Source organism: Schistocerca nitens, chromosome 2, assembly GCF_023898315.1.
Source record: "Schistocerca nitens isolate TAMUIC-IGC-003100 chromosome 2, iqSchNite1.1, whole genome shotgun sequence".
Lineage (NCBI taxonomy): Eukaryota > Metazoa > Arthropoda > Insecta > Orthoptera > Acrididae > Schistocerca > Schistocerca nitens.
The window spans coordinates 761120951-761147394 of NC_064615.1; the positions used below are offsets into that span (position 1 = coordinate 761120951).

Genomic DNA, 26444 nt, shown 5'->3' on the forward strand with positions numbered 1-26444 from the left:
TGCCGCGACAGCGTGGACGTGAACCGTATGTGCAGTTGACGGACTTTGAGCGAGGGCGTATAGTGGGCATGCGGGAGGCCGGGTGGACGTACCGCCGAATTGCTCAACACGTGGGGCGTGAGGTCTCCACAGTACATCGATGTTGTCGCCAGTGGTCGGCGGAAGGTGTACGTGCCCGTCGACCTGGGACCGGACTGCAGCGACGCACGGATGCACGCCAAGACCGTAGGATCCTACGCAGTGCCGTAGGGGACCGCACCGCCACTTCCCAGCAAATTAGGGACACTGTTGCTCCTGGGGTATCCGCGAGGACCATTCGCAACCGTCTCCAAGAAGCTGGGCTACGGTCCCGCACACCGTTAGGCCGTCTTCCGCTCACGCCCCAACATCGTGCAGCCCGCCTCCAGTGGTGTCGCGACAGGTGTGAATGGAGGGACGAATGGAGACGTGTCGTCCCCAGCGATGAGAGTCGCTTCTGCCTTGGTGCCAATGATGGTCGTATGCGTGTTTGGCGCCATGCAGGTGAGCGCCACAATCAGGACTGCATACGACCGAGGCACACAGGCCCAACACCCGGCATCATGGTGTGGGGGGCGATCTCCTACACTGGCCGTACACCACTGGTGATCGTCGAGGGGACACTGAATAGTGCACGGTACATCCAAACCGTCATCGAACCCATCGTTCTACCATTCCTAGACCGGCAAGGGAACTTGCTGTTCCAACAGGACAATGCACGTCCGCATGTATCCCGTGCCACCCAACGTGCTCTAGAAGGTGTAAGTCAACTACCCTGGCCAGCAAGATCTCCGGATCTGTCCCCCATTGAGCATGTTTGGGACTGGATGAAGCGTCGTCTCACGCGGTCTGCACGTCCAGCACGAACGCTGGTCCAACTGAGGCGCCAGGTGGAAATGGCATGGCAAGCCGTTCCACAGGACTACATCCAGCATCTCTACGATCATCTCCATGGGAGAATAGCAGCCTGCATTGCTGCGAAAGGTGGATATACACTGTACTAGTGCCGACATAGTGCATGCTCTGTTGCCTGTGTCTATGTGCCTGTGGTTCTGTCAGTGTGATCATGTGATGTATCTGACCCCAGGAATGTGTCAATAAAGTTTCCCCTTCCTGGGACAATGAATTCACGGTGTTCTTATTTCAATTTCCAGGAGTGTAATCTGTGTGTTATTAAGGAGACAATGAATGTGTAGTGGTCATCCATGCAAGCCACTCACAAGGATTCCATTGTCCTTTGCCAGCTCTGCATCAGCCATACTTGGCTAACTCTCCCTCCCTCCGCTCTTCCCTCCCTCCCTCCGCTCTTCCCTCCCTCCCTCCGCTCTTCCCTCCCTCCCTCCGCTCTTCCCTCCCTCCCTCCCTCTGCTCAAGATTTTAATGTGTTGCAGAGTGGCCGGCTCATCCATTTTTATTCTTGCGATCAGCCAGCCCAGGCCTTCTGCAATGTTATTTTAATACCTTCCCCTACTTTTCCTGTCAGTGCACATCGTCCCCTTTTGGGTAGCTTCTTTCGTTTTCTCTTTCAGTGTGCTTCTAAGTTAGTTTTCTGACTTTTTACTTTCCCTGTTTCCTTTTGGGAATAGTTTTAACCTAAGACATGCATGAAGCAAAAGGGACTGATGACCCAGTAGTTTGGTCCCTTTACTCCCGAAAGCACCCAACCAACTTACCGCTCACTGATATAACTACATTGTTTTTTCAGTTTCTTTTTATCTCAAGTGGCGACATATGTATGCTCACATGACTTTAATCATTAATGTGCAGTACATTGACAGTTTGTGTTAGGTATAACTTTTTTGTGGCATATAATGTTAGTGGCACATAGTGTTTTACTGCATTGTGTACTTCCTTAATTTGTGCTTAATAGCATATAAGTTATGGTATGACTAATTTAGATATGTCGATTAAAAATGTTTCTTCTTGTTACAGGCTGCTGGCTTTTGTGCAGGGTCATGTTCCTTTCATAGCACTCTCGTTTGTAGTCAGAATAGCTGAAGCCCTTGGTTCTTCAGCAGCTGTAACTGCTGCTTTCTCAATTACAGCAATGATGTTTCCACATTCAGTGGCAACAACATTTGTAAGTGAGACACTCGTATATTATTCTCTTAAAATTTAAATGAGCATGCTCTCTTAAAACATATTTGTTGCAGGCGACACTGGAAGTCTTTTACGGACTGGGGTACATTGCTGGACCATCAATTGGAGGAGTTCTGTATTCTGTAAGTAGCAACATTAATTGGTGTTGACTGTGGCAAATATTCACTTAATTAAATTCAACACCTTTCTTTGACAGCTTGGAGGATATGTTCTCCCATTTGTAGTGATGGGATCTATTACAGCTCTAGCGGGCCTATTGATATACTGTATTCTTCCACCATTAGAAATTGGTGAGGATGTTCAGCAAAAAGGTGAGTTCTAAAAGTACAGAAAGCTTTTTTTTATTTTTTTTATTTTTTTTTATTTTTTATTTTTTTGCAACAATACAATCATTTACTGAAATTGGATTTCTTCATTTTCAGGACAGTTAATGAAAATTCTGAAAGTTCCTGCAGTTGTGTTGGACATAATATGTATAATTGGCACATCAATGAGTATGGGTTTCAATTCATCTACACTGGAGCCTCACCTGAGGGAGGTAATTGTCACAACAGTGTGTAAAAGCCTGAGTTGGTTCTTGAGGTAGTTGATATCACTTTGAACTGAGTGAAAGCGCATGGATAATAACCTGCATAAGAAACCAATAAGCCCAAACTTGTAGTCTAATATTTTGTATGTTATAAGTAATAAGAAGTATTATGACAACACTATCTCAGTGTAAAAAATGTAAAGTATTTGGTGAGTGGGGAAACACACAAACAAGATGGTGAACCTGTAACTCATACCCCTTTGGAGAAAGATTGAGAAGATGTAAACACAGGTGCCAAAAGGTGTTGGTAGTTTGTTGTCAATAGGACGGATGGATACAACATAAGGTAGCTGTGGGTAGAGGACCTATATAATGAAAATAGAAAGAAGAAATCAGAATCTAATTTAAGCAGAACAAAATTGAAGCAGTAGCAAGGCTAGACTGTGGTGGTGGAGTCTGACAGAGGCTAGAGAATAAGATAGATTGTATCTATGACTTTTCTATATTTAATATCCTGATCTAATGCTGAATATATCTCAAATGTACTGGGTTGTCCTTAACCAAGTTTATAATACTGTTACTATGCTGAGTTAAAATCTGAATGACATTACTCACATAAACACACATACAGAAAGAAAAGGCTGGCTGAAAGAAATTGTTTAAGTGAAACAGAGCACAATACAAAAAGCTTTAAGTTATAAAAAGTTATAACACAATGAAGTATGAGGCAAGAATGGAATTCATACATGTAATTTACAAAATCAAATATATTTAGAGACTGTAAAGGTTTTTGATAAGAATTTAGAAACATGGGTTGATACTACAAATCATATTGATAAAGTATGGTCCTGGAAAATTGTAGATGGCTTCAACATGAGCTCCTGCAGTTTTATCTTTCAGGGGGAGAGTTTCCATTTTTATCATATCACATAATTGTCCAGTTTTTCATAAAGTGTCAGGAATATTTGTAATGAAATATTAAGGGATTCCACTGCATTTAGCTCATGTAGTTCACATATAGAAGTTGTAGCTTCTTTACTACCACAAAGCTTTCACTTGGTGAGACCTTGAAAGGTGTCCATACACTCAGCATCTAAAAGTGATTGCAGTAATTTTTATTTTAATAAATTGGTAAAGATTCTTGTAATAGTCTTCACAGAATTTGTAAATGTTAAATATTCTAATTCTGTAGAAGGGCAGTAGCTTGGTGGCTAATGGCAGTAATATTACTTTAAAATGGTATAGGATGCTGAGACTAGTAACAAAACAACAGATAAGTAAAACAAAAACTTCATTGTTAGTCCTCAGTTGCTGAAGTGGTGTGCACATAAGAAGGCAGGCATCAGAAAAGTGGACAGTGAACCTTGTGATGCATCCAGGACCTTTTCTACCACTAGGCAAGACCAGGTGGCCACCTTGTTGTTGTGGTCTTCAGTCCTGAAACTGGTTTGATGCAGCTCTCCGTGCTACCATATCCTGTGCAAGCTTCTTCATCTCCCAGTACTTACTGCAACCTACATCCTTCTGAATCTGCTTAGTGTATTCATCTCTTGGTCTCCCTCTATGATTTTCACCCTCCACTCTGCCCTCCAATGCTAAATTTGTGATCCCTTGATGCCTCAGAACATGTCCTACCAACCGGTACCTTCTTCTTGTCAAGTTGTGCCACAAACTCTTCTCCCCAATTCTATTCAATACCACCTCATTAGTTATGTGATCTACCCATCTAATCTTCAGCATTCTTCTGTAGCACATTTCTAAATCTTCTATTCTCTTCTTGTCCAAACTATTTATCGTCCATGTTTCACTTCCATGCATGGCTACACTCCATACACATGCTTTCAGAAAAGACTTCCTGACACTTAAATCTATACTCGATGTTAACAAATTTCTCTTCTTCAGAAACGCTTTCCTTGCCATTGCCAGTCTACATTTTATACCTTCTCTACTTCAATCATCATCAGTTATTTTGCTTCCCAAATAGCAAAATTTTATTGGTGGCAAAGAGTGGAAAAAATAATTTCAAATCAAACAGCAAAAAATAGAGCAAATGAGAAGGCAAAATAAAGTGGAGGGAAAATTAAAACAACAAATTATTTTCAAAAGAATGCAGAACAGTTACTTACTTACTTTGGTGACTGTGAATGTTGACAAAGGTGAGATTTATTCCGCATTCTAAAAATATTTCCATTAACACAGATATGAAATAACACCACAATTACCCAGATGACTTAATTTGATGCTTTGGCATGTTTGCCATCAGTATAGCATTTTTAACCCTAGAGCAGGCACGCCATTTCTCGTAACACGAGCAGGCGCACGGCACACTTTGTACACATGAAAAGAATAGCTTTCCTGATGTTACCAAGGTAAGTCATGTATGATCAAAATCACAGTTTAATCTTATTTCATTTCAACAAGGAGAAAAAAACTTACAAACTACTGTTTTATTAAACACGAATGAAATAAATTTTCACTACATCTATCTGCTGCCACCCCCCATGAACCATGGACCTTGCCGTTGGTGGGGAGGCTTGCGCGCCTCAGCGATACAGATGGCAGTACCGTACCGTAGGTGCAACCACAACGGAGGGGTATCTGTTGAGAGGCCAGACAAACATGTGGTTTCTGAAGAGGGGCAGCGGCCTTTTTAGTAGTTGCAGGGGCAACAGTCTGGATGATTGACTGATCTGGCCTTGTAACATTAACCAAAACGGCCTTGCTGTGCTGGTACTGCGAATGGCTGAAAGCAAGGGGAAACTACAGCCGTAATTTTTCCCGAGGAAATGTAGCTTTACTGTATGATTAAATGATGATGGCGTCCTCTTGGGTAAAATATTCCGGAGGTAAAATAGTCCCCCATTCGGATCTCTGGGCGGGGACTACTCAAGAGGACATTGTTATCAGGAGAAAGAAAACTAGCGTTCTACGGATCAGAGCGTGGAATGTCAGATCCCTTAATCGGGCAGGTAGGTTAGAAAATTTAAAAAGGGAAATGGATAGGTTAGAGTTAGATATAGTGGGAATTAGTGAAGTTCGGTGGCAGGAGGAACAAGACTTCTGGTCAGGTGACTACAGGGTTATAAACACAAAGTCAAATAGGGGTAATGCAGGAGTAGGTTTAATAATGAATAGGAAAATAGGAACGCGGGTAAGCTACTACAAACAGCACAGTGAACGCATTATTGTGGCCATAATAGACACAAAGCCCATGCCTACTACAGTAGTACAAGTTTATATGCCAACTAGCTCTGCAGATGATGAAGAAATAGATGAAATGTATGTTGAGATAAAAGAAATTATTCGGGTAGTGAAGGGAGATGAAAGTTTAATAGTCATGGGTGACTGGAATTCATCATTAGGAAAAGGGAGTGAAGGAAACATAGTAGGTGAATATGGATTGGGGGGGAGAAATGAAAGAGGAAGCTGCCTTGTAGAATTTTGCACAGAGCATGACTTAATCATAGCTAACACTTGGTTCAAGAATCATAAAAGAAGGTTGTATACCTGGAAGAATCCTGGAGATACTAAAAGGTATCAGATAGATTATATAATGGTAAGACAGAGATTTAGGAACCAGGTTTTAAATTGTAGGTCATTTCCAGGGGCAGATGTGGATTCTGACCACAATCTTGCAGATTGAAACTGAAGAAACTGCAAAAAGGTGGGAATTTAAGGAGATGGGACCTGGATAAACTGAAAGAACCAGAGGTTGTAGAGAGTTTCACGGAGAGCATAAGGGAACAATTGACAGGAATGGGGGAAAGAAATACAGTAGAAGAAGAATGGGTAGCTCTGAGGGATGAAGTAGTGACGGCAGCAGACAATCAAGTAGGTAAAAAGACGAGGGCTAGTAGAAATCCTTGGGTAATAGAAGAAATATTGAATTTAATTGATGAAAGGAGAAAACATAAAAATGCAGTAAATGAAGCAGGCAAAAAGGAATACAAACGTCTCAAAAATGAGATCGACAGGAAGTGCAAAATGGCTAAGCAGGGATGGCTAGAGGACAAATGTAAGGATGTAGAGGCTTGCCTCACTAGGGGTAAGATAGATACTGCCTACAGGAAAATTCAAGAGACCTTTGGAGAGAAGAGAACCACTTGCATCAGTATCAAGAGCTCAGATGGAAAACCAGTTCTAAGCAAAGAGGGGAAAGCAGAAAGGTGGAAGGAGTATATAGAGGGTTTATACAAGGGTGATGTGCTTGAGGACAATATTATGGAAATGAAAGAGGATGTAGATGCAGACGAAATGGGAGATAAGATACTGCGTGAAGAGATTGACAGAGCACTGGAAGACCTGAGTTGAAACAAGGCCCCGGGAGTAGACAACATTTCATTAGAACTACTGATGGCCTTGGGAGAGCCAGTCATGACAAAGCTCTACCATCTGGTGAGCAAGATATATGAGACAGGCGAAATACCCTCAGACTTCAAGAAGAATATAATAATTCCAATCCCAAAGAAAGCAGGTGTTGACAGATGTGAAAATTACCGAACTATCAGTTTAATAAGTCACAGCTGCAAAATACTAACGCGAATTCTTTACAGACGAATGGGAAAAACTGGTAGAAGCGGACCTGTGGGAAGATCAGTTTGGATTCCGTAGAACTGTTGGAACACGTGAGACAATACTAACCTTAAGACTTATCTTAGAAGAAAGATTAAGAAAAGGCAAACCTACATTTCTAGCATTTGTAGACTTAGAGAAAGCTTTTGACAATGTTAACTGGAACACTCTTTCAAATTCTGAAGGTGGCAGGGGTAAAATACAGGGAGCAAAAGGCTATTTACAATTTGTACAGAAACCAGATGGCAGTTATAAGAGTCGAGGGGCATGAAAGGGAAGCAGTGGTTGGGAAGGGAGTGAGACAGGGTTGTAGCCTCTCCCCGATGTTATTCAATCTGTATATTGAGCAAGCAGTAAAGGAAACAAAAGAAAAATTCGGAGTAGGTATTAAAATTCATGGAGAGGAAGTAAAAACTTTGAGGTTCGCCGATGACATTGTAATTCTGTCAGAGACAGAAAAGGACTTGGAAGAGCAGTTGAACGGAATGGACAGTGTCTTGAAAGGAGGATATAAGATGAACATCAACAAAAGCAAAACGAGGATAGTGGAATGTAGTCAAATTAAATCGGGTGATGCTGAGGGAATTAGATTAGGAAATGAGACACTTAAAGTAGTAAAGGAGTTTTGCTATTTAGGGAGTAAAATAACTGACAATGGTCGAAGTAGAGAGGATATAAAATGTAGACTGGCAATGGCAAGGAAAGCGTTTCTGAAGAAGAGAAATTTGTTAACATCGAGTATAGATTTAAGTGTCAGGAAGTCATTTCTGAACGTATTTGTATGGAGTGTAGCCATGTATGGAAGTGAAACATGGACGATAACCAGTTTGGACAAGAAGAGAATAGAAGCTTTCGAAATGTGGTGCTACAGAAGAATGCTGAAGGTAATGTGGGTAGATTACGTAACTAATGAGGAGGTATTGAATAGGATTGGGGAGAAGAGAAAGTTGTGGCACAACTTGACTAGAAGAAGGGATCGGTTGGTAGGACATGTTTTGAGGCATCAAGGGATCACAAATTTAGCATTGGAGGGCAGCGTGGAGGGTAAAAATCGTAGAGGGAGACCAAGAGATGAATACACTAAGCAGATTCAGAAGGATGTAGGCTGCAGTAGGTACTGGGAGATGAAGAAGCTTGCACAGGATAGAGCAGCATGGAGAGCTGCATCAAACCAGTCTCAGGACTGAAGAAGAAGACGACGACAACATCATCATCATCATCATCATCATCATCATCATCATCATCATCATCATCATCATCTGCTGCCAAGGACTGGTGTTAAAGACAGCAATGATGCATTTGAAGCATTAAACAGTGCATTTGCATCAGCTGCTTATTCAATCACTATCTATCTTGTAGACAACTACCTCAATGTGAGATTAGGTTGCTAGTTCCTAACTGGGATAATTTTTTTTTAAATGCTCAAACTTTTTTCTCGCCAAGCTTGCTTTGTATTTTATATTACTCCTGCTCCCTTGGACATATGACAACGCAATTTATCGCTGTTACCTGAAGCAATACTGAAGGCATAAGTACAGGTTTGCAATTGTGAAAAAAAAATGGAACCACACAAAATCATTTTATTTTTGGTTGGTACACTTTATACGCAGGCACGTGCGCTCGAGAGTTAAATTTGAGGAAAAATTCATCCACACCAGAAAATAATTCTACACCTTTTAGTCCATTTTTTTGCAAATAAATAATTGATGCCAAATTTGGATGGGCTGATGTACTCAGATGAGTTCTAGTTTAAAATATTCAGCACGTATGTCTCATTTAAATTACTCGGGGAAATTGGTGGTGGTGGTGGTGGTGGTGGTGGTGGTAGTGGTGGTGGTAGATGGATTCAGATGTTTTTTCTTGGTAGCAGTGCTGAAAGGCTTCAACTGGTAGGGCTTTTAACATGTCAATCACATTATTTTGAATGTTCTCCAGAGTCCCAAAATAACATCCTTGTAAAAGTCTATCCAAATTTGAGAAAAAGTCACAAGGACTCTGATTAGGTGAATAGTGGGGCTGTGAAACAGGCATGCCTTTAAAGATCAAAAATTCCGTGATAGAGGTGGCCATATGACATGTGGTGTTGTCATGATACAGCATCATATTGTCTGTGGTGTCCAGTCTCATTCAAGACACCCTTTTCTTGAACCTTTCAAGGACATCTTCATAAAACACTTGGTTGATAGTTTATTTTGTCCAGGAGGAACAGATTCCTTACGTAATATACCCTTATTGTCAAAATAGCAAATCAGCAAGGTCTAGATCTTTCATTTGCTCATTCAAGCTTTTTTTCAGTTCACTTGGTGTCCTTATGCCACTCCCGACTTGCCAAATTTTCTCAGGACAATCTTATAAATCCAGGATTCATCACTTGTGATCACACGACTGAACTGTTCGTGGTCATCGGCAATCCTCTCAAGATCAATACATACTTTTCTTTGGTTATCCTTCTGGACAGCTGTGAGATGTTTTGGCACAAACGTTTTGAATTTGCGAAACTTATATCAAAATTTTTATGTGCAGTGAAAGTGTTTAATAGGCCACCCTCATTCTTAATGTTAAATGTTGGCCTGATCTAACAAGAGCATGCACACATTTGTAGTTCCATCAGATTTGAAGTTGGTCTCCCTGAGTGGGGTTCCTCTTCATGTTCTCAGCCTTCCAAAAATGATTTATGCAAGTGAAAAACTTGTGTTCTTGACAATGAATGCTCTCCATAGGCCTGTTCCAACTTATCAGAGGTCACCCTCATGGATTCCCTTGGTTTAACAAAAAACTTGCATAATGCTGCTCTAAATTCTGCTGTTCCATTTTTGTAACATGCAACAAAAACACAACTTCACTGATGGCTTTCTCAAATCTCGCATGATGGCTGTATGGAGCTGAAACTTGGACTGATGGGATGAACACTCTGGTTTAAACAAGTGTAATAACACAATGTAGTCAGATCACTCCCAGTGTTGTCAGTTTCATTATTTTTCTCACACACCTCATAGCACACTTGAATAAATGCAATTCATGTTTTGTGAGGTGCACAGTACCTAAATTTATTTGAAGTAATATCAGTGGCAGTGTGTACTGTTAGCAATCTGTGTGTCCTTCCTAGTCTCTTGTTGAATCTTTCTACTCGACAGTAAATTTTGTTGGCACAGCAGGTGCACATGGTCAGTTTGAGTTGAGTGCTGGTAAGTGAGGATTGTTAGTGATGTAGACAACAGTAGAGCAGCAACAACACATTTGGAAAATCAACAATGGGTACTACTGTGCAAAAGAGTACTCTACTGAGGTGAAATATATTTGGCAAAATGTAAATTACATTAATTAGTTACACACAGATGACCCCTAAAAATCATTAATACAAAATTAAAATACTGGGTGATGACTTGTCACATGTTCTTTTAAATTTATAGAAGCATCGCTGCTCTTTCCTTTCAGTATTTCTGCTGACCAAATAAACTTAATAACTTTTTAAAAATTTTATGTGGTTATTAATAAGTACCTTTCTGTTTCAGTTCAAATTGCCTCCTTTTGCTCTTGGATTTGTATTTATCATAAGTGGTGGGATTTATGCATTGACAGCTCCATTTGTTGGAAAACTGTGTGACAAAAGAATATACCCAAAGAAATTGATGGCAGTTGGAAATATTCTAATTATTATTAGCTTTTCATTAATTGGACCTGCTCCTTTCATACCAGTGCCAACGTAAGTAATGCCATTGAAATGTAGCTTTGTAGTTTTGCTTTCACTCCACTTTCTTTGATCATTAATAATTTAAAATTTGATGTACAAAAAATAGTCAAATATTAAAAAGCATTATAAATTCTTGTGCTTTTTTTCTCTCCTCCACTTTTCTCTTCATTTGACACAGATTACACAGTTCTCTCTGCTGGTCTTAAGCTGTCCTGTTTTTGTCTTCCTCACTATTAGCTGATCCAACTGTCATGTTCTACTGACTTCATTTGCACCAATTATTACAAAAATCATGACAGCAAATTTAAACAGCTTAGCTAATTTGATGCAATATTCAGAAATGTATAAGACAACAAAAAACACTTTCTCAATTCTGAGTTAAGTAATCTTGCCTTACAGGAAGCTGTGGCTGTGTATTCTTGGGCTAATAATCCATGGATTTGGAATAGCATGTACACTTGTCCCATGTTTCATAGATGCACTAAGATCAGCTGTGTAAGTATAAAGTCTTACTCTACTCTTTTAGATATGTTACCATAATGTTTGGTTTTAGTGCTGTATATGTTGCAACTTTTCATGTTTTGCAGTAAATGGGGTATGGCAGATGATCTGACAACATATGGGCTTGTTTCTGGTATTTGGGCTGCTTCATTTGCCCTTGGAGATTTCATAGGACCTTCTGTAGCTGGAGTTCTTTTTGATACAGTTGGGTTCAGGACAGGAACACTCTTCATAATTGTATTCCAGATCATTGTGGTAAGTAATGATGTGTTGAAGCATCACCAGAACATTGTGATATTTGTAACAAGTAATACTGTTACATAGTAATGGTGATAACGGCCAAGTAGCCATGTTTGTTAACATGACTGCTGCCAGCATGAGGCAGGTTTTCTGGCACTGGATCCAACGCATCTGGTAGATTAATTATGAATGATTGATGTGATCAGCCTGGATGTGGTTTTTAGGCAATTTCCCATATCCTAATGATTGAATAACATTCTGGTTCCCATATTCTGCCTCAGATATATGCTATGCAGACACACAAAACATGTTCTCACACTTGCACACAAAATTTAATATATACATAAGCACATTGGGTACACTGCTTCTGAATCCACCACTGATCATCTTGTGTTTAGTATGACTTACTCAATGTCAGCAGTAGTGATGGTACAAACTTTGAAAATCCAACTACTGTTGGAACTATATCAGATTGTACCACACATTAGGATTTCTTAACATTCCATACATGTATGCAAAAACTACTACATTAAATAACAACTGTAATCAGTCATCAGTGACTGAAGGACTGTTGAGTTCTGTCGACAGCTAGAGTAAAGGGTAAAATTTTAGAGACACTTCTAATGTTTCACATATCCCTGCTGCCGTTGGATAAGCAGCTGCAGCAGCAAGTCGTATACTCCTAGCTCACTCATTCGTTACATAGTTCAATTCTTAACTTCTTTGCGTGTTTTCGGTACTTACATTGTTTAATTCCTAAATTTCGGGCATATTATAGTATTTGAGAGTTGTAGCATCGCGTTTTAGTACCTGAATAGTGTAAAATCGCGTGGTCTCCTTCCGCCGTCGAGCAGTGTATCAGCAGTGTGCAAGTAGCAGCATTACTGCATTTACTAGGCAATCTTGTATTTTAATAACCATTTAAATTTTGTGTCGATTTGTTTATGCTCTCTGTAGATTAGTTCAAACGTTCTTTGCACAACAGTTTTTAGCATGGATAGGGACTGCAACTGCTGTGTTCATATGCAGGCTGAGTTGGCACCCCTTCGGTCACACAGCTTGAGGCTGTTGCCAATGGACATCACTGTGGGGGTCCGGATGGGGGTTTGTCGGGGACGGCCAGCTCGTCCCACACATCCCCCGATCGGACTAATACTGTGGTTGCCTGGGGTACTGCCCACATTGAGGCTGACCCCTCACCTGTGGTAGAGTGGGAGGTCGTCTCAAGGTGTGGCAGGGGGCGAAAGACATTCCGGAGGGCTAAACAGAAGGCCTCTCCAGTTTGACGAACCAGTTTCAGGCTCTGTCTCAGGCTGATACTGATCTTCGGCCTGATATGGCTGCTTGTCGTGTTCCAGAGGTTGCCCCTCAGTCTGCAAGATCCGGGCAGTCACAGAGGGTGGGCTTACTGGTAGTTGGGAGCTCCAACGTCAGGCGCGTAATGGGGCCCCTTAGGGAAATGGCAGCAAGAGAGGGGAAGAAAACCAATGTGCACTCCGTGTGCATACCGGGGGGAGTCATTCCACATGTGGAAAGTGTCCTTCCGGATGCCATGAAGGGTACAGGGTGCACCCATCTGCAGGTGGTCGCTCATGTCGGCACCAATGATGTGTGTCGCTATGGATCGGAGGAAATCCTCTCTGGCTTCCGGCGGCTATCTGATTTGGTGAAGACTGCCAGTCTCGCTAGTGGGATGAAAGCAGAGCTCACCATCTGCAGCATCGTCGACAGGACTGACTGCGGACCTTTGGTACAGAGCCGAGTGGAGGGTCTGAATCAGAGGCTGAGACGGTTCTGCGACCGTGTGAGCTGCAGATTCCACGACTTGCGCCATAGGGTGGTGGGGTTTCGGGTTCCGCTGGATAGGTCAGGAGTCCACTACACGCAACAAGTTGCTACACGGGTAGCAGGGGTTGTGTGGCGTGGGCTGGGCGGTTTTTTAGGTTAGATGGCCTTGGGCAAGTACAGAAAGGGCAACAGCCTCAACGGGTGCGGGGCAAAGTCACGACATGCGGGGACCAAGCAGCAATCAGTATTGTAATTGTAAATTGTCGAAGCTGCATTGGTAAAGTACCGGAACTTCAAGCGCTGATTGAAAGCACCGAAGCTGAAATCGTTATAGGTACAGAAAGCTGGCTGAAGCCAGAGATAAATTCTGCCGAAATTTTTACAAAGGTACAGACGGTGTTTAGAAAGGATGGATTGCATGCAACCGGTGGTGGAGTGTTCGTTGCTGTTAGTAGTAGTTTATCCTGTAGTGAAGTAAAGTGGATAGTTCCTGTGAATTATTATGGGTGGAGGTTACACTCAACAACCGAGCTAGGTTAATAATTGGCTCCTTTCACCGACCTCCCGACTCAGCAGCATTAGTGGCAGAACAACTGAGAGAAAATTTGGAATACATTTCACATAAATTTTCTCAGCATGTTAGTCTTAGGTGGAGATTTCAATTTACCAGATATGGACTGGGACACTCAGATGTTTAGGACGGGTGGTAGGGACAGAGCATCGAGTGACATTATAGTGAGTGCACTATCCGAAAATTACCTCGAGCAATTAAACAGAGAACCGACTCGTGGAGATAACATCTTGGACCTACTGATAACAAACAGACCCGAACTTTTTGACTCTGTATGTGCAGAACAGGGAATCAGTGATCATAAGGCCGTTGCAGCATCCCTGAATATGGAAGTTAATAGGAATATTAAAAAAGTGAGGAAGGTTTATCTGTTTAGCAAGAGTACTAGAAGGCAGATTTCAGACTACCTAACAGATCAAAACGAAAATTTCTGTTCCGACGCTAACAATGTTGAGTGTTTATGGAAAAAGTTCAAGGCAATCGTAAAATGCGTTTTAGACAGGTACGTGCCAAGTAAAACGGTGAGGGACGGGAAAAATCCACCGTGGTACAACAACAAAGTTAGGAAACTACTGCGAAAGCAGAGAGCTTCACTCCAAGTTCAAACGCAGCCAAAACCTCTCAGACAAACAGAAGCTAAACGATGTCAAAGTTAGCGTAAGGAGGGCTATGCGTGAAGCGTTCAGTGAATTCGAAAGTAAAATTCTATGTACCGACTTGACAGAAAATCCTAGGAATTTCTGGTCTTAAGTTAAATCAGTAAGTGGCTTGAAACAGCATATCCAGAGACTCGGGGATCATGATGGCATTGAAACAGAGGATGGCACGTGTAAAGCTGAAATACTAAACACCTTTTTCCAAAGCTGTTTCACAGAGGAAGACCGCACTGCAGTTCCTTCTCTAAATCCTCGCACAAACGAAAAAATGGCTGACATCGGAAATAAGTGTCCAAGGAATAGAAAAGCAACTGGAATCACTCAACAGAGGAAAGTCCATTGGACCTGACGGGATACCAATTCGATTCTACACAGAGTACGCGAAAGAACTTGCCCCCTTCTAACAGCCGTGTACCGCAAGTCTCTAGAGGAACGGAGGGTTCCAAATGATTGGAAAAGAGCACAGGTAGTCCCAGTCTTCAAGAAGGGTCGTCGAGCAGATGCGCAAAACTATAGACCTATATCTCTGACGTCGATCTGTTGTAGAATTTTAGAACATGTTTTTTGCTCGAGTATCATGTCGGTTTTGGAAACCCAGAATCTACTATGTAGGAATCAACATGAATTCCGGAAACAGCGATTGTGTGAGACCCAACTCGCTTTATTTGTTCATGAGACCAAGAAAATATTAGATACAGGCTCCCAGGTAGATGCTATTTTTCTTGACTTCCGGAAGGCGTTCGATACAGTTCCGCACTGTCGCCTGATAAACAAAGTAAGAGCCTACGGAATATCAGACCAGCTGTGTGGCTGGATTGAAGAGTTTTTAGCAAACAGAACACAGCATGTTGTTATCAATGGAGAGACGTCTACAGACGTTAAGGTAACCTCTGGCGTGCCACAGGGGAGTGTTATGGGACCATTGCTTTTCACAATATATATAAATGACCTAGTAGATAGTGTCGGAAGTTCCATGCGGCTTTTCGCGGATAATGCTGTAGTATACAGAGAAGTTGCAGCAATAGAAAATTGTAGCGAAATGCAGGAAGATCTGCAGCGGATAGGCACTTGGTGCAGGGAGTAGCAACTGTCCCTTAACATAGACAAATGTAATGTATTGCGAATACATAGAAAGAAGGATCCTTCATTGTATGATTATATGATAGCGGAACAAACACTGGTAGCAGTTACTTTTGTAAAATATCTGGGAGTATGCATGCGGAACGATTTGAAGTGGAATGATCATATAAAATTAATTGTTGGTAAGGCGGGTACCAGGTGGAGATTCATTGGGAGAGTCCTTAGAAAATGTAGTCCATCAACAAAGGAGGTGGCTTACAAAACACTCGTTCGATGTATACTTGAGTATTGCTCATCAGTGTGGGATCCGTACCAGATCGGGTTGACGGAGGAGATAGAGAAGATCCAAAGAAGAGTGGCGCATTTCGTCACAGGGTTATTTGGTAACCATGATAGCATTACGGAGATGTTTAACAAACTCAAGTGGCAGACTCTGCAAGAGAGGCGCTCTGCATCGTGGTGTAGCTTGCTCACCAGGTTTCGAGAGGGTGCGTTTCTGGATGAGGTATCAAATATATTGCTTCCCCCTACTTATACCTCCCAAGGACATCACGAATGTAAAATTAGAGAGATTAGAGCGTGCACGGAGGCTTTCAGACAGAAATTCTTCCCGCGAACCATACGCAACTGGAACAGGAAAGGGAGGTAATGACAGTGGCACGTAAAGTGCCCTCCGCCACACACCGTTGGGTGGCTTACGGAGTATAAAGGTAGATGTAGATGTAAAAGTTGTACCACGTGGCTTCAAATGCCATCCTTGGGTCCTACAGGCAGCTGGCTGATTTTGTGAAGACAGCTAGTCTTACCTAGGGATTGGAAGCAGAGCCATTGTTTTGCAGCATACTTTCCGGAATCAGTCATGGTCCTCTGGTTTGGAGCTGAGTGGAAGGCTTAAACGAGAGGCTCAGACTGATTATCTTGGACACAGATTTCTTGATCACTGCTATCAGCTGGAGAATTTTAGGACTTCCCTTAATAGGTCATGTGTGCACTACATGCAGAAAGTGGTTATTAGTGTAGTGGACTGTGTGGTGTGCATACATGTGTTTTTTTTTTTTTTTTTTTTTTTTAAATAGAGAAATACCCTTACAAGCCTGCTAAGATCTGTTCTGATTCCAGACAAGGTAGCATTAATCATAGCTGTTCAGAGAAAGAAAATGTTAACTTTGCCTATGGAAAGTTCCCAAACTAGTCACACTTATAAACAGTAACAGTACCCACAGAGGACAGAAAGCTGGCTGAAACTAGATGTTAGTGGCAATGAATTGTAAACTCGGATTGGAATGTATATCACAAAGATAGGTTAAATGCTGATGGTGGAAGTGTGTTTATGGTCAGAAAAAATATCTAGCGTGATTAGTATAGATTCTGAATGTGAAGTAATCAGGGTGAACAAAAGTGTTAAAGGTGGATCAAACACGGCCATTGGATGCTTTTGAAGATCTCCTGCCTCAAGAACATAGTGATGAAGCTTCACATTAATTTCTTGGTAATGTTGTAGTATTGGATGGAGATTTCAATTTAGCGGCTACAGACAGGGAGACCAGAGTAATAAGAGTGGGTAGTAGGAGCAGAGAATCATGTGAAATTGTTGTGAATGTCTTACCTGAAATGACTTTGAGCAGTCAGTCACAGAACTGACATGTAAAGGTAACATCTTGGAACTGCTAGTAGCAATCAGACGTAAATTTTATAACAGGAAATCAGTGATCATAAGGCTGTGAATAGCAATATAAATAAATGTAGGAAGATCTTCCTCCATAGCAAGAGTGACAGAGTACAAATTAATGAAAATTTCATCTCCAGTGATAATAGGTATCAGTTGACAATTAGATCATTTTACTGTAAGCTTTAGACAGGTATGTGCTAGGAAATTAGGGATGAAAAAGACCCAATTTGGTTAGACAGCCATGTTAGAAAGCTGCTACAAAAGTAGAGAATGCTTCGATGCAAATTGAAATGTAGCCAAAGCCAAAATCATTGTACAGAGAGTGATGTGTGGAGTGTTCAACATATTCAGAATTCTCCATAATGGCACTGAAACAGAAAAAGCCAAAATACTAAGTCTTTCCCCAAAACTTTTGACATAAGATTGCACTGTAGTACGTTCTTTAAATTTTCACACACATGACAAAATGGCTGATATAAAAATAAGTGATAGAAAAGCAACTGAAATTGCTAAACAGAGGGAAGGCCACTGGACCTGATGGGATACCAATAAGATACTATACTGAGTATGGGAAAGGACTTACACTCCTCTAGTAGCAGCATACCATAGGTCTCTGGAGGAACAAAGTGTTCCTGGTTATTGGAGAAAAACACAGATCATTCCCATTTTTCAATAAGTGTCATTGAATAGAGGCAGGAAACTGTGGGCCTACAAGGAAGTCTTTACAATAACTACTAATTTTATTATCAAACTAGTACAATTTTAATTAAAGCAATTAAGTATAATAGACCTGGCTGCTTGGTCTGCAGCATCAGCTTCTGCTGAAATGCTTATTGTTTGATGTCATTTGCCTCCACACTATCACTGTGAAACACATCTCTGACTTCTGTTCCAAAGTTGTGGAGAACTGCAGCAGCCACAATAACATTCACACAGAGTTGGTTTAAATAGCATTGTTTCAGTGAGAATTTGGAAAAAATTTCTTTGAAACACTGAACGCTCGCTCTATTACACATCTTGTGACAATATGAGCTCTATTGTAGTGCTGTTCGGCTCTTGTGTGGGCTCGAAACACAGCCGTCATAAGATGTTTGGAGAGAGCATATCTACTATCTCCAACAAGCAACCAATTGTATTGTCCATTTTCAAATTCTGCAGAAACTCTGCTATTGTCCCAAATGCATGCATCATGCATGAAACCTGGCCAACAGCTTTACCGCATTGAAAATCTTCATATTGGCATCACAGGTGATATGTGCATTGATAAAAAATAAATTCTTGGACTTTCTGTGTAGTTCTACTTGTGCTCCAGAAGGGCAAAGTATGGGTATATGTACACAATCTGTGGTCCCTATGACATTTGGGAATCCACCAGTTCAATAGAATTCCCTTTTGTTTGATATATTTTCTTGTCTCAGTGGCATGGGCACATACAGTGGCTTTAAGGCAATTAAACAGTTTATAACACTGTTAAAAGCTCTTCCGGAAGTAGTAGGATGGATATTAATAAGAGCCCTTGATATGATTTGATAAGTACCTGTGCAGAAGACTTGCAGTCCACAAAGAAGTTGCAGCCTAGGAGACAAGACATGGTTCCTATCAGGTTTATGCTGCATTAACAGCTCCAGCATACCAAGCAGCAACTCAAAAGATTTCTTACAAAACCCAAACTTCTCTTTGAAATAACTGTCGTTATACATCACAAATAGGTCTCTTCTATCCATTACAACCCTTATTCGTTGTATGTTCACATCTTTCTCCATCTCCATATATTCTTCATAGACCAGGCAATCAATAGAATTAAACACAATACAGAACTCAAAGATTGCACCTCACTCTCTTACTTTACTCCTACTACTACCTTTTATGTTAAGAGAGAAAGTATTTTACTGCATTGATTGACTGTGGGTTGGGTGGGATCCTGGAGGCTACAATTGTGTGGCTCAAATAATTAACTTCTGGTTCTGCAAATTTTCACTACCCAATTTCAGGCTGAGATTTGCATTTCGTTTATGGAAGAGTACAGTTCTGTCATTGTGAACTGGAAAGAAAATGTCATCTAGATACACTTGGCACACGGAAGGTTACATGCCCCTTCAAAGGAGAAGTAATTGAGGGTGAGGATATAGTTGGTCATGGAGACTAGGAAAGAGGTTATTGGTTTGGAATCCATAGGGCATCTGGAAAGGTAGTGTGATAGCAGTAAGGCCATGGTCATTAGGAATGTTAGTGTACAGGGAAGTGGCATCAATAGTGACAAGCAGGGCACCGTATGGTAGAGGGAGAGTAACTGTGGAGTCGGTCAATGAAATGGTTGGTATCTTTTATATAGGAGGATAGGTTCCAGGTAATAGGTTGAAGGTGTTGGTCTAAGAGAGCAGAGATTTTCCTAGTGGGGGCACAGTAACTGGCCACAATGGGGCATCCTGGGTGGCTGGGTTTATGGACTTTAGGAAGCATGTAGAAGGTGGGAGTGTGGGGAGTGGTAGGGGTAAGTAGAGATATGAACTCTGGGGGAAGGTTCTGTGATGGGCCTGAGGATTTGAGTAGTGACTGGAGATCCTGCTGGATTGCTGTAATGTGATCACTGTGGCATGGTTTGTAGGTGTAAGCACGGCTAAAAACTACGGTGGTGGAGCCTTTGTCTGCAGGTAGGATTATAAGATTGGGATCAGTTTTTAGATGGTGGACTTCGGTTCTTTCTGTGGATGTAAGGTTAATGTGCATGTTGAGGGATTTGGGGAATGATGGTAAGGCAAGGTTCGAGGATAAGAAATTCTGGAAAGTTAACAGGGGTTGGTTTGGAGGCAGTGGGGGTGGATCACGGTTGGATGGAGGAGTGAACTGAGTTAGGCAAGGTTCAATATTTGTCTTTGGTTGAGTCTGATTGGTCACGAAAAGTGTTTCCACTGTAGGGACCAGGAGAAGGAGAGGAGGTCTTTAACTAGTAATGCATGGTTGAATATGGGAGTGGGGCGAAAGGTGAGGCCGTTGGAAAGGACTGATATTTCTGTGGAACTAAGGCTTTTGGAGGAAAGGTTCATGACTGTGTTGCAGGGCTGTTTAGGATTTGTGTTCTGTGTGGTGGTGGGAGGGAGTTTCAGAGGGTGGGGTAAGTGTAGTAGGTCTGAAAGACAAAGTTTGTCAGCTGTGAGGGGGTGTGGGTGAGGTTTGGAAGTTGTTGTAGAAGTGGTGGACAAAGGCCTCACCTTTTGCCCCACTCCCATATTCAACCATGCAGGACTAGTTAAAGACCTTCTCTCCTTCTCCTGGTCCCTACAGTGGAAACACTTTTTGCCACCAACCTGACCAATCAGACTCAACCAGACCAACATTGAACCTTGCCTAACTCAGTTCACTCCTCCATCCAACCGTGATCCACCCCCACTGCCTCCAAACCACCCCCTGTTAACTTTCCAGAATTTCTTATCCTCGAACTTTGCCCCACCATCATTCCCCAAATCCCTCAACATGCATATTAACCTTACATCCACAGAAAGAACCACAGTCCACCATCTAAAAACTGATCCTGATCTTATAATCCTACCTGCAGACAAAGGCTCCACCACCGTAGTTTTGAGCCGCACTTACACCTACAAACCATGCCACAGTGATCACATTACAGCAATCCAGCAGGATCTCCAGTCACTACTCACATCCTCAGGCCCATCACAGAACCTCCCCCAGAGTTCATCTCTCTACTTACCCCTACCACTCCCCACACTCCCACCTTCTACATGCTTCCTAAAGTCCATAAACCCAACCACCCAGGATGCCCCATTGTGGCCAGTTACTGTCCCCGAACTGAGAGAATCTCTGCTCTCACAGACCAACACCTTCAACCTATGATCTGGAACCTATCCTCCTATATAAAAGATACCAACCATTTCCTTGACCGACTCTCCACAGTTACTCTCACTTTACCATATGGTGCCCTGCTTGCCACTACTGATGCCACTTCCCTGCACACTAACATTCCTAATGCCCATGGCCTTACTGCTATAATACTACCTTTCCAGACGCCCTATGGATTCAAACCAACAACCTCCTTCCTAGTCTCCATGACCAACTATATCCTCACCCATAATTACTTCTCCTTTGAAGGCATTACCTACAAACAAATATGTGGTATGGCTATGGGCACCCGCATAGCACCATCCTACACTAACCTATTCATGGGCCATCTAGAGGAATCCTTTCTAAAAATCCCGAATACTAAACCCCTTACCTGGTTCAGATTCACTGATGAAACCTTTGCTATCTGGATTGAAGGTGAAGACACCTTATTCACATTCCTTCAGAACCTCAACTACTTCTCCCCCATTTGCTTCACCTGGTCCTACTCAACCCAACAAGCAACCTTCCTAGATGTTGACCTCCGCCTCAGAGATAGCTACATCAGTACCTCCAGCCATATCAAACCTACTAACCACCAGCAGTACCTCCACTTCGACAGCTGCCACCCGTTTCATACCAAGAAGTCCCTTCCGTACAGCCTAGCCACCCGTGGTCATCGCATCTGGAGTGACGAACAGGCCCCCTCTAAATATACCGAGAGTCTCACTGAAGCCTTCACTGACCATAATTATCCTCCCATCCTTGTACAAACACACATCTCTTGTGCCTTATCTTTCCAGTCTCCCACCACCTCCCAAAGTCCCACAGTCCGGCCACAGAGGAGCATTCCCCTCATGACTCAGTACCATCTGGGACTGGAGCAACTGAATTACATTCTCCACCAGGGTTTTGACTACCTCTCGTCGTGCCCTGAAAAGAGAAATGTCCTACCCACTATCCTTCCCACCCCTCCCCTCCTACCATGGTATTCCGCCATCCACCGAACCTACACAATGTACTCGTCCATCCTTACACAACCCCTGCTCCCAATCCCTTACCTCATGGTTTGTACCCCTGTAATAGACCTAGATGTAAGACCTGTCCCACACATCCTCCTACCACCAAATACTTCAGTCCAGTCACTAACATTACCTATCACATCAAAGGCAGGGCTACCTGTGAAACCAGTCATGTGATCTACAAGCTAAGCTGCAACCACTGTGCTGCATTCTATGTAGGCATGCAACCAACAAGCTGTCTGTCCGCATGAACGGCCAGCGACAAACTATGGCCAAAAAACAAGTGGACCACCCTGCAGCTGAACACGCTGCCAAACAAGATACCCCTCATCTCAATGACTGCTTCACAGGCTGTGCCATATGGATCCTTCCCACCAACACCAGCTTTTCTGAATTGCGCAGGTGGGAACTTTCTCTGAATACATCCCACATTCCTGTAGCCCTCCTGGCCTCAACCTATGTTAGTCACTGTCCTCACCCATCCAGCCCCCTCCCTGTTACCATTCCAGCACTACACAGCCGTCATTTCACCGCCACACCCAGTCTTGTAATTTCTTTTATTTTAATTTCTCTCCTTTCTGCTAGTTACCCCCTCCCCACCTCCTCTCCTACCCTCCATCTAAACTGCAACAATTCACTGTCTGCCCCTCCCACCATACTATCCCTCCCCTTCCCCACCCCAGCCTCCTCCTTACCCCCACCCAGTCGCCACTCCCATCATGCACTGGTGCTGCTGATCGCAGTGTAGTTTCAGCTCTCTGAGACTGCAGGTGTGTGTGTGTGTGTGTGTGTGTGTGTGTGTGTGTGTGTGTGTGTGTGTGTGTGTGTGTGTGTGTGTGTGTGTATCCTGCTGAACAAAGGCCTTAATGGCCAAAAGCTATGATTGTGCGAATCTTTTTATTGTCCTTATCGCGGCTCAGCATCTCTGCTGTATGGTGAGTAGCAAGTTTCCTTCTCTCATATTGTTACATTCCATCCTAGATTTTCCATTGTTTGATTAAAGAGACAGGAAGACTAATTTTGACACTGGAAATTCAAAGCTTGTTTGTTGAATACTCTGTAGTCTTTCATTTATACCTTACTGTAAGATAAAGGCTTTTATCATTTCAAGGTAATTAGAAAAAAATTGAGTTTGAAACCATTATCTGGGCCCCCTTAAATGACATTTTTTCCTCTTTTAGCAGATATTGCTGGTGCTGAGGTAATACAATAACACTTTAGTTTCCTGACATTGCAATATTTTGCTTACTTAGTTGAAATAAAAAAGGATTATATGTATATGTACATCACTTGGCAGGTAATACATACAGATTATAAATGTGAGCTTACTGGAACAATGACTGCTGGAGTATTCAACTGATAACTTATGGCCTAATACGAAGAAACTGCTAAGCTCATTGATATGTTAAGATGTCAGTGTCTCTCTGTACATTAACTCCGCATAGATTTGAAAGTCCTGATTACATTCCTCCTTAAACAACAATAAGTAATACTCTTGTCTCATTTATAATTAAAATTTAACATAAATTAAAATTTAACATAAACACTGTTTTGTTTTAGTTTACATCTGTAGTAAGTTTTCTCTGCTGGGAGAGGAAGACAAGACTTTCTGTAATGGCCACATGGAATCATGAAGAAAACAAAGCAGATTTGCTGGGAAGTGTAAAAATAGTATCAAATGGTTATGGAGCAGTCCCAACCACAGAAGAAAGGGCAGAAATACCTTCTTGAATGGAAAAGAAGTGGGCGCACTGGTGTCCTACCTCAAATTTTATGTACTTGGATGTGTTTTGGGAAGGTTTTGGCTGTGAAATTAAGGAGTAAGACATCAGGAAACTTTATGTAAATGCTGAATGTGAACATTAACAGAATTTTGTTTGATCAGGAGCCCTGTAACCAGAGATGACGCAATGTTGAAGTGAAAACTATTTAACAGATTGCAAATAGAGATGTTTCTGAGTTTTCTTGCAGCTGCTGAAAAATTATATCTTTCAGTGTGTTTTTAAAATGTGGAAGACTGTTTTTGTACTTAAATCTGCACAAATCTATGTTCCTTTGGGATAAGTATTTCATAAGACTATCTGTTAACAGAGTGCTGCAAGTGGGGCTCATAACATTACTATTTTTGCTCATGACATGTTCATTGCCTGCCTCTAGTCACACCGTAAACATTGTATTTGTTGTTTAAATGTTTTATTTATTTCAATGATTTTAAAATGTTATCTTTATAATGTGAAAACAATTTTTAATTTTTAAAAATAATTTTGTGATGTGTAAATAAACAATTTTTCAGGAAGCCTTTACTATTAATTAATTATTTCATCCATTGTAATGCTTTGACACTTACTGTGAATGTGGGTCTGGGTTACACTGATTTATTTCACCAAACCACATTCCACTTCTTTACAAGAAGACTTACATGGGATTTGCAGCCACTCTTATCTATTGGATAGCCGGCTGCTGGAAACACTCTTGACTACTTCTCTGTCAAATAACGCTAGGTACAGGAACTTTCAAGCCTCTTTCTACCAGTGAAATAAGTAGTCATACAAACTTTTTCATCAATGAACGATGTATTTGACTTTAAAGCACAATAAAAATTCACACTTTCAACATAATTATGTAACTTCTGTAAGTACCTTGCACCATCATATGTTAGAAACAAATTGATTTACATTCAAAAGAAAGTCTGCATAGACACCATGACTGTCAGAAAAGACTGAAAAAAATGTCTTGCCTCTAACAAGGCAGAGTCAAGAGTCTAAAAGAGTGCTTTTTCAACTGTTCTTTATTGATTAACAATAGTCAATGACACAATAAGCATAGAGTGGCATGTAAACTCCATGGTTCTTCATTACACACTCACTAAGACATCCATGGATTGTCCAACAGGTACTTATTGGTGCCATTCGACTGCCGCGTCTACTTTCTTCACGCGACTGATTTTAAACCTGCACACACAAACGTGACACACATTAGGTAGGATTCTACCATACCACACTCATACCTAGAATAGCTTGTGTTAGAGATTGTAGAATGCTGAGTGGTTTTAGAATTTACACAAATTCCAGAGTCACTACACCATCCCTCCATCCAATCTCATAAAGGAGAACCTTCGTGTATATGGAATGAGTCAAGGTATACATTAACATAAGTTTTCATAGAAATGAGTATGAGCAAGCCTGTTATATTAACAATAAACTGTAACTATATTTGCTTAATGATGCTCACACTTAGGCCACTTAAATTTGAGGCAGTTAGCAAGGAAGTGATGAACTGCATCCTACTGATTGGAATTAACAAAGTACACTTAAAACAATTTCCTGTATTGTAATATTCTGCTTACTTATTCCCTCTTACCTCGCTAATGCCCAGTACATCCCAACCCAGAGAATACACAAGATAAGTTGCAAGTAAAGACATCAACTAAAAGTAAGTGCCAAACAACTTTTTTCGTCTTGTACTGTGATTGGATAAATTACTGTTCATTTTAAAGCAAGGCAGAACAAGCTGTTAGTGTAAACTCATTGGAAAGTTAATATAAGTATGCCCCAATCTTCTGAATAAATCTCTGCAAACTGTGCAATTTCCTGCTTCATAAAATACTTACTGCAAACATTATTGGTTAATAATTTGGTGATTCCTCTATTACATGAAACCTCAGGTCAGTAGTGAAATACTGCAAAATAAGCTGCCTGTGGTTTCTGTACACATTACATAACACTAGTGGTCATGTTAAAACTGCATGCAAACTTCCAGTGTCTGCACAAAGAGACCAGATTCGAAGAACAAAATATGGAAAAAATAAATTTTCATTCTTCTGTGCCAATCTGGGTCTCAAAACTAGGACTTCTGTGAGGTTTGGAAGACAGGAAATTAGGTTCCACTGGAAGTAAAGCTTTGAGGGTTGGTTGTGAGACGAGCTTGAATAGTTCAGCTGGTGAAGCATTTGCCCACAAAGGCAAGGATCCCAAATTCAGTACCAGTAGGTCAATTTGTTTTGAATTTTCTCATATATGTTTCAGGAACAGTTCAGTATTACTTTCCAATTAACAAGAAAAAAATTCAAAATTTTCTTGTGATAGTTGGATAGTAGTCTGGGACTGAAAATGAACAGTATGTTTATTTACACAATGACCAATGTGAAAATTTCAGATCTAAATTTTTTTCCCA

At 41.5% G+C, this 26444-nt stretch overlaps 1 protein-coding gene across 2 annotated transcripts in view; it reads left to right on the forward strand.

Moving 5' to 3' along the window:
- The window catches only part of LOC126236987 (MFS-type transporter SLC18B1-like), a 126106-nt gene extending 101539 nt beyond the window's left edge, over nt 1-24567 (forward strand). For both annotated transcript variants that reach the window (XM_049946711.1, XM_049946712.1), the window contains exons 5-12: nt 1951-2098; nt 2172-2240; nt 2315-2429; nt 2541-2656; nt 10732-10922; nt 11310-11405; nt 11498-11666; nt 23832-24567. In XM_049946711.1, coding sequence (XP_049802668.1) covers nt 1951-2098; nt 2172-2240; nt 2315-2429; nt 2541-2656; nt 10732-10922; nt 11310-11405; nt 11498-11666; nt 23832-24002 — 1075 coding nt within the window. In that variant the 3' untranslated portion in view covers nt 24003-24567. The remainder of the gene's footprint in view (nt 1-1950; nt 2099-2171; nt 2241-2314; nt 2430-2540; nt 2657-10731; nt 10923-11309; nt 11406-11497; nt 11667-23831) is intronic.
- Nucleotides 24568-26444: the final 1877 nt, after the last annotated feature.